This window comes from Perca flavescens, chromosome 9 (assembly GCF_004354835.1).
Source record: "Perca flavescens isolate YP-PL-M2 chromosome 9, PFLA_1.0, whole genome shotgun sequence".
Lineage (NCBI taxonomy): Eukaryota > Metazoa > Chordata > Actinopteri > Perciformes > Percidae > Perca > Perca flavescens.
In genome coordinates, this window is record NC_041339.1 from 36682308 (window position 1) to 36692066 (window position 9759).

The 9759-nt window shown below is 41.7% G+C and overlaps 1 protein-coding gene across 4 annotated transcripts in view; it reads right to left on the minus strand.

Moving 5' to 3' along the window:
- Nucleotides 1-9759, minus strand: part of frem1b (Fras1 related extracellular matrix 1b) — a 153288-nt gene that overhangs the window by 137220 nt on the left and 6309 nt on the right. For 2 of the 4 annotated variants that reach the window (XM_028588542.1, XM_028588543.1), the window contains exons 2-5: nt 9157-9296; nt 5468-5811; nt 3511-3605; nt 1434-1693 (exon numbers count right to left, since the gene is read on the minus strand). In XM_028588542.1, the coding sequence (XP_028444343.1) occupies nt 1434-1693; nt 3511-3605; nt 5468-5683 (571 nt within the window). In that variant the 5' untranslated portion in view covers nt 5684-5811; nt 9157-9296. The remainder of the gene's footprint in view (nt 1-1433; nt 1694-3510; nt 3606-5467; nt 5812-9156; nt 9297-9759) is intronic. The other 2 variants (XM_028588545.1, XM_028588544.1) reach the window with 1 other exon arrangement.

Sequence of the window (9759 nt, forward strand, 5' to 3'; positions counted from 1 at the left end):
TCAGGAAAACATTTCGTAATAATTCAAGAAAAAAAGACGTAATAATTCAAGAAAAAAAGTCGTAATAATTCAAGAAAAAAAGTCGTAATAATTCAAGAAAAAAATCTCTTAATAATTCAAGAAAAAAATCTCTTAATAATTCAAGAAAAAAAGACGTAATAATTCAAGAAAGAAAGTCGTAATAATTCCGGAAAAAAAGTCGTAAAAGAAAACCTAAAATAGTAAATAAATAAAAACATATATACATATACACTACACTTAAAAATATATTTATATTATATTATATTATATTATATATTTATATAATTATATATTCCTCCTTCCTGATGGTTGGAGGCAAAACTCAGAGTGTAGTGGGTGAGTGGTGTTAGCCAAAATGGCCATTGCCCTCTGTGTGGCTCTGGCCCCATACACAGACCTAATGCTGTTGAGGTCAGTGCCAATTATTTTCCGAGATATATTTACAATTTTTTTCCAGTCTGTTCTTGTTGGTTACACTCAAACTGAGAGCCACTGCCCAAGCGTCAGTATTTTACGAGTACAGGAATGCTGTGTGGACAAGCCAGACCTTGTGTGGACTAGCCAGACCTTGTGTGGACTAGCCAGACCTTGTGTGGACTAGCCAGACCTTGTGTGGACTAGCCAGACCTTGTGTGATCTAGCCAGACCTTGTGTGGACTAGCCAGACCTTGCTCCGCAGAGCTGTCGGACTGATTATTAAGTACGACAGGCCAATTTGTATGCCATTTTGGCGTGTTATCAAGACACATAATCGCTTTTTAGCGTGTTTATCAACGCAATTTGCCCACCATTGACCTACATTGCGAGTACATTTTTGCCGTAGCGAGTAGTATAAAGGGACGTACAGTACAGGCCAAAAGTTTGGACACACCTTCTCATTCAATGCGTTTCTTTATTTTCATGACTATTTACATTGTAGATTCTCACTGAAGGCATCAAAACTATGAATGAACACATATGGAATTATGTACTTAACAAAAAAGTGTGAAATAACTGAAAACATGTCTTATATTTTAGATTCTTCAAAGTAGCCACCCTTTGCTTTTTTTGATAACTCTGCAAACCCTTGGTGTTCTCTCAATGAGCTTCATGAGGTAGTCACCTGAAATGGTTTTACCTTCACAGGTGTGCTTTGTCAGGGTTCATTAGTGGAATATATATATAAGACATGTTTTCAGTTATTTCACACTTTTTTGTTAAGTATATAATTCCATATGTGTTCATTCATAGTTTTGATGCCTTCAGTGAGAATCTACAATGTAAATAGTCATGAAAATAAAAAGGAAACACATTGAATGAGAAGGTGTGTCCAAACTTTTGGCCTGTACTGTATGTTTACGCAAAGTCATGATGCCACGTTGGAGCTGTGGAGGAAGGTCTGGCAACACCAGACTAGTCCCGATGTGACGTACCTTTCCTCTGCATGGCGTCCTCCTCCCTCACCAGCTGTCCCAGCGCGGGGACGATAATGTCACCGGTCATCAGCCGCACGCTGCAGACCAGCTCCGGCGCGGCCCGGATGTCCAGCACCGAGCCGTCGATGGCGTTGGATAAACCGTAGAACTCGGGCACCACCAGCGGCGCGCTGCCGAGCCGCACCACGCCGGAGACCGAGTCCACCACCCGCACCGGCAGGACCAGCGTCTCCACAAGCGTGTCCCGGGACCTGAACCTGCACAAGGACAACGTTCCCGAGGTGGGAGGAAAAATGGGCTCTAGTTCAGTGTTTCTCAAATGGGGGTGCGTGTAGCCCCATAGCCTGGTGAGACCGTAATAATACCACAACGTTATAAACTCACCACAGAAAGAAAAAAAACCCTTATCTGAATTTTTAGAAGAGAATAAACTTCCATTACTGACAAATTACATTTCAGGAATACTTTACATTCTTATGTAATGGGGAAAAATTACATTTAAGCATAATTCCTTATATTTTTATGTTTATTTCTACTTTAATTCTCTCACATTATCGAAAGACAGTCTATCACAGTTTCTGCTCAAACTGCTGAGGTGTCCAGTCTGGAACATTATGTGAGCTGTCTGTCTGAACAGATGAAGGTACAAGGTCACCCTAAAACTATCTCTCGTTTGTTCCATGCCAGTTAAGATGTAACTGGGGGGTGAAAGTCATACAGGGAGGAGGAGGTGAGATGGCTCCAAGATGTCTCTTGTATTTCTCTGATTGTCTTCATGTGTATCAGATTGCCTTTCAAAATTGTAGCGTCATAATAATCCAAGTGTGTGTGTGCTGTCACTCTGAAGATGTATAAAAGCCTGGTGTTTCTGTTCACTCATTGGAGGAACTGACTCCACACTGGGCTACGGCCTTTTGTGAAATCATGTTGCTCCTATTTGCAAATATATATATATATATATATATATATATGTATGTTTTTAATAAAATACAAAAACCCAACTTGGTTTTAGTCTCAGTCTGTCTTATTTGTTTCAATTTACTAAACTCTGAAAACTCTCCCCCCTGCTGCAAAGGAAACTTCCACTACACTTACACTGTCAGAAAAAGAGGTACAATACCAGTCCATTTTGGTTCCCTAAGGTACAAACTTATTAAATGTTCCCTTAAAAGTACAAAAATGTCTAGCCTGGTGAGACCATCCTGATCTGGTGAGTTCCAGTTTTCTCCTCCCAGATCAGTCTGACATCTTGAGGTAGAGAAAATTTGGAGCCGTTCGCCAAGCGACCGACCAATCAGCGCTGGTTTTGAGGCGGGTTTAGGTGGTGATAGGCAGATGGTTTATCCAATCACATAACCAGGATTTTCAGACAGCGGTAGCCCTAATTCTGTTAGCCGCTCACGAATGCTTTTTTCTCTTGGATCCTTCTTTTGGACTATGAACCGGGAACCTGAAATGGGGCCTTTTATTACTAAATTCTCGTTACCCAAACGGCAAATCTCCTTTACCGACATGTTGGGGCTTGTGGTTGTATTTTCACACGCTTCGTTGATCTGATTGGTTGATTTTGCCCCGTCTATCACCAACTATGTGGTGATAGACAGATGGTTTATCCAATCAGCTAACCAGGACTTTTGCCCCTTCCCAAAAGTTCTCCATCGGTAAGTTCCCAGATGGATCGCTTCGCATTTGCTCTGCATATCCAGGGAGGAGTCAGGTTAGTACCCCTAGTACGGACTATGGTTAACTGCTCCTCAGATCTCTGCAGGGTAAATCCAGACAGCTAGCTAGACTATCTGTCCGATCTGAGTTTTCTGTTGCACGACTAAAACTACTTTTGAACGTACACGTTACATCAAAACAAGTTCCTTCCTGAGGCTATTTAGCTGAGGCACCGTGGCTCCATTTGGCGCTTAGCCCCTGCCCAAGACGATTGTGATTGGTCTAAAGAAATGCCAATAACCCAGAGCACGTTTTCCTCCCATCCAGGAAATGCTAGTGTGGACTAGCTCAGACTTTCCTTTGCAGCGCTGTGGAGGACGGTCTTGCAATGTGAGACTAGTTGCTAACTGACCTGTAGACTCTTAGCATGACCGCGTCCTCGTCCAGCAGAGGACTTCCGTCGTGGACGTATTTCACTTCGTCCTCCAGGAAGCTGCAGTCAAACACCTGCAAACAGCACAGAAAACCAAAACAGCAACTCACTCTTTAGGTACTCTGATTGGTTGGTTTATATGATGGTGATATAGGTTGGTGATATAAATGCAGATATAGATTTTCTAATATTGCACCTGTCAATACAGAACGAAATATTCTGGAGCCTATTTTGCTGTCAATACTGCCGACGTTGTCTTTGCTGTAATCAGATCAGTATGTACAGTACAGGCCAAAAGTTTGGACACACCTTCTCATTCAATGCGTTGTCTTTATTTTCATGACTATTTACATTGTAGATTCTCACTGAAGGCATCAAAACTATGAATGAACACATATGGAATTATGTACTTAACAAAAAAGTGTGAAATAACTGAAAACATGTCTTATATTTTAGATTCCTCAAAGTAGCCACCCTTTGCTTTTTTATTAATAAGGGAAATAATTCCACTAATGAACCCTGACAAAGCACACCTGTGAAGGTAAAACCATTTCAGGTGACTACCTCATGAAGCTCATTGAGAGAACACCAAGGGTTTGCAGAGTTATCAAAAAAAGCAAAGGGTGGCTACTTTGAAGAATCTAAAATATAAGACATGTTTTCAGTTATTTCACACTTTTTTGTTAAGTACATAATTCCATATGTGTTCATTCATAGTTTTGATGCCTTCAGTGAGAATCTACAATGTTAATAGTCATGAAAATAAAAAGGAAATGCATTGAATGAGAAGGTGTGTCCAAACTTTTGGCCTGTACTGTACGTCCCTTTATACTACTCGCTACGGCAAAAATTCACTCGCAATGTAGGTCAATGGCGGGCAAATTGCGTTGATAAACACGCTAAAAAGCGATTATGTGTCTTGATAACACGCCAAAATGGCATACAAATTGGCGTGTTGACATAATGTTCATTCATAGTTTTGATGCCTTCAGTGAAAATCTACAATATAAATAGTCATGAAAATAAAGACAACGCGTTGAATGAGAAGGTGTGTCCAAACTTTTGGCCTGTACTGTATTTATGTTTAACATTGTATTTAATTTTATCAATGGGAAACATCCATGTGTCCATACAAGGCTAGCAGCAGCAGCATCAGTGCCGCGTCAGACACCTTTCTGGTGTGCAAAGACAGAAAACGCCACGCAGCCAGTGTGTAACCGGCCTTAAGCAAGGACACTAGTGGTGCGTGTCAGCATAGCCATTTACACTGTCAGATATAATGTGCAAAATGTGTACCTTAAGGGGTCCAACAGCTCGTCACTGGGGCAGTACTCTCGATGGTACACCAATTGTACTTCTCTTACAGTTTGTACGATTTGGGAGCAAATGTGTACCCCTAGGGACAATAATGGACCTTAATGCTCTATCACTATGAATTTCAGAACTTCAAAATTTCCTTGCCAGCCCTGAGGCACTAGCCATCCCATCCCCCAACATAATTTTGGTCAAAGCATGGGTCAAACACTGACATCTTTCTTATTGTACCCCTATATGTTCTAAAAATAGTACAGACATGGACCCTTTCTCATGTTTGTACCCTTTCAACGTAGAAAAAGTACACATGTGTACTTTATGGATCAACTATGACCCTTTGGGGGTACATCACCAGCAGTTGTACCTCAGAGAACATTAATGGACCTCAGCCGTACCTTTATTTCTGACAGTGTAGCGGTACGGGGTTTAAACACAACATAAACGTAAATCAATACAGTTTAGCGAAGTAAAATATTGCGATACTCAAGTGTATTGATTTCTTCTTACACCCCTAATGTCCATACTGCAATAGTAGATGTGTGTGTAATTATATAAGTATTATTTCAGCTGCCTGTGGAAACCCAGCGTGACTCTGTAACTGCAGCTGATGTGCAACACTCACCTGCGGAGTCAGCCTCCCGACTCGCTGGGTGACAGGTTCGTTCATCACCACCTCCACCTTACAGTCTGCGGTCGCATCCACGCTGATCTTCAGCTCCTTCTCCGTGACGAACACAGACCGGCCCCTCGTCACCTCCACGCCCGAGTTCACCACGACCAGACTACCGCTGCAGGCGCCCGCCAGCAGCAGCAGCAACACCGCGCTGACGGCGGCCATTTCGGATCAGACGAGGGCCTTTTGTTGCACAGGTTTCGGGCAAAAAGTTATTTCTGAAGCAAAAGTGAGCTGAGCCTCGGGGGACGGGTTTCCATTCAGTCTGCCTCGTCCCACATCCTCTTTTTAACCTGCGGAGAGAGTTTAACAAACTTCTTCCTAGGGATGTCTCCATCAGCTTTTTTGGCCCCTCCCGATCCCAATCAGACTTTTAAAATATTGAATATCTACCGATACCGAGTCCCGATCTGATGTGTGTATTTGCCGATATAATAGAGTTTTTCTGTCCGTACGTGAGTTTATCAAGATTTGTTTAGCTTAGAATTGATATCCCAATTCTCTGCGACTATTTATTTCTCACGAAGTGGAATGTTTATTGCACACTTGAACCGTGACCTATAAACTCACGGACAGATAAACTCGGACAGACAAACCCACGTACGGACAGATAAACTCACGTACAAACTCACGTACGGACAGATAAACTCACGTACAAACTCACGTACGGACAGATAAACTCACGTACGAACTCACGTACGGACAGATAAACTCACGTATACGAACTCACATATGGACAGATAAACTCACGTATACGAACTCAGGTACGGACAGATAAACTCACATACGGACAGATAAACTCACGTATACGAACTCACGTACGGACAGATAAACTCACGTATACGAACTCACATATGGACAGATAAACTCATGTACGAACTCATGTATGGACAGATAAACTCACGTACGAACTCATGTATGGACAGATAAACTCACGTACGAACTCACGTACGGACAGATAAACTCACGTACGAACTCACGTACGGACAGATAAACTTAACTACTGACAGGGTTGCAAAGCGGTGGAAATTTTCCGGAAACTTTCCAAGTTCAGCTGGAGAATTTTGGTAACATTCCAATTTGGAAACTTTCATGGGAATTAACGGGAATTAACGAGACTTAAAGGCAATTAATGGGAATAAACTGGATATTTTTTATATTGCTTTCCATTGAAGGTTTAGCTGGGGAATTTTGGAAATATTCCAATTTTGATTTACTATAGTTAGTGGGCTATACAATTTACACACATAGGTTATTAATAGCAATGGGTTATGTATTTAAAAACTAAATGTTGGCCAGTATGTAGTAGCCTATGGTGATTATTGCGTGCATATCATTGACGAATATAGGGAGGACATTCAACTGAAGTTTCATTAAATCAGGTTGTTTTAACCAAGATTATGCTGCAAGATGGGGTTTTTTCAACTACATTTAAGTTCCCTGTTATAGACTAATAGTATTATAACAAGCAATATTAAAAATATCCATTTTATTCCCATTACTTCCCGTTCATTCCCATTAATTCCCGTTCATTCCCATTAATTCCCACGGAAAGTTTCCAACTTTGCAGAATTTTGCAACCCTAACCATGACAAAATAACAAATTGGCAGTACCAAACATAGATATTCTTTTGGCACCTATAGCACATTGCGCATCACCACAAGCCTGAAAACACAGAGGCTTCAATGAATAAAGAAAATAAAGTACATACTGGCCATTTACAGTACAGTAGGCTACCAAAAATGGAGACATATAACACATTGAACTAAATATGACCCTGATACAGGCTCTATCTGAACTCCTTGAACATGTCTTTACATAATTAAAACATGTCAATTTCAAATGCTTTCAATAAATTAATTGAAGGACATTTAAAAGTTAAATAGTAAACAAGGGTGAATCGAGATCGCGATTTAATAACGATTTATCGCGCAGGCTTATTCCTTACTTCGTCCCTCAACACAGAATCTGATAATGTTCAAAATACTTACAACCCAAACTCCTGAACAGCGCCAAACTTTCTCCACCTCTACCCTCTAAAACTACTGAAAAACATCAGCTGCTCAGTTCCAAATCCCTACGACTGCCCTGAACCCAACACCAAAACTCTCTCTAAATTCTCTAGATCCTTAAAAAGAAAGCTCCAAAAAGTCCCAGCATGCAGCGGGACAGCCCTGCTTCTTTCAATCCCCCTCTCTGCTGTGCACACACACACACAAACACAAACACACACACACACACACACACACACACACACACACACACACACACGCACGCACAGACACACACATACACACACACACACCCACACACTTCTAGCCGGAAAACCCTTTCACCCTTCATTTCACTTCAAAACTAAAGCCCACTGCAGGAAACAAGGGGTTAATCTGCGTGACCCTGCAGAGGTGCTGGAAGTGGCATGGGATGGAGGGGGGAGGGAGGTGGGAGGGAGGGGGGAGGTAGGGGGGGTGTTTTTAGGATCAAAGCCGGGCACCATCTAGAGCCGGTGTGTCACTTCCCATCCAGCCAGAAGAGCATCGGTTCGTTAGTTTCAGGTTTCAGCTGGATGTTACTGAGCCTCACAGTGGAAACAGACCGTGTACATTCATCTCAATAATTACTAGTTACTTTAGTTACTAGTTACTTTAGTTACTCCGCCACATTCATCTGTTACAGCTTTAGTTACTAGTTACTTTAGTTACTCTGCCACATTCATCTGTTACAGCTTTAGTTACTAGTTACTTTAGTTACTCCGCCACATTCATCATTAAGGAGTCTCCCCTGCAGGAATTCAGATATAATGCAGGTTTAAGGAGTCTCCCCTGCAGGAATTCAGATATAATGCAGGTTTAAGGAGTCTCCCCCTGCAGGAATTCAGATATAATGCAGGTTTAAGGAGTCTCCCCCTGCTGGAATTCAGATATAATGCAGGTTTAAGGAGTCTCCCCCTGCAGGAATTCAGATATAAGGCAGGTTTAAGGAGTCTCCCCTGCAGGAATTCAGATATAATGCAGGTTTAAGGAGTCTCCCCCTGCAGGAATTCAGATATAAGGCAGGTTTAAGGAGTCTCCCCCTGCAGGAATTCAGATATAAGGCAGGTTTAAGGAGTCTCCCCCTGCAGGAATTCAGATATAATGCAGGTTTAAGGCACTTCCAATTTTTCATTTTTTTCCCGCCAACTCGAAACCATCATTTGCACCTCTGGCCCCAAAGTCTATCAGTTTTTTTTTTTTTTTTTTTGTCCATATGCAGTTAATGACCTGCATATTCTGCAAAGTAGAAGAAGAGAATACCATGGCAGTATTGAATAATTGAAGCTTGCATATTTTGCACATTTTATATTCAGAGGATCAGAAATTGATCCTCTGAATATAAAATATAAAATTGGAAAAACAATTTAAAGATCAAATTTTTTAATTTGTCACGGTGAAAAAAAAATGGATATTTTAACCCATTTTTCTGTTCTTCCAAATGTCCGTTTGTGCTTAGAAAATGTAACTGATGAGCGTTACACTGACCGTATAGCCTCGCCTACACAGGTTACCACACTGGAAAAAGCCTTTTGCACAATAACCTTTTTTCTTCAGACAGATAACAGAGAAATGCCTCCGCAGTGGAATTTACTTTCAAATCTCACCTGCACACAGCCTGAGGATCGGCGCCTCGTCTCTGCAGCGTTGGATCCAAACAGCAGGACTCGGGCGAAAGGCAGGAAGTCTGTTAAATCATCCAACAGCTGCTGCTGCTGCTGCGCCGGCTGGAAGTGACTCACTGCTGCTGAATGGGAACATACACACTGCAGGTCTGAGGTGGACTGACACGGTTCTGAATGAAATGTGATAATTAAGTTCAAGATCCGACCGCAGTCAGACCCACGCAGGTCTTTGAAGACTGACGCTGGCAGTTCCTGGACTCTGGCTGTCTTTAGCTGGTAACTGGGCCCACAGCTAAATACATAAGACTGGGTTATTTTTAGTCTCAAGATACCAAGTATTTAGAGTTTCCTTCAGAGTGTTCACAGTCATTTTTTAAGTTCGTACATAAGGTTATATGTCAGTAAGTTTATCTGTCCGTACGTGCAGGGGCAGGGGTAGCACCAGACCCTGGGCCCTATGCTTAGGCAGTCCTGATGGGCCCCCAATGTTCCTCAACATATTGCTAATTATAGACATTATAGCCTATTAATTTAAAATTAAACATGTTTTAAATTAGGCTATTACAATGGTGTGTTATATGCAAA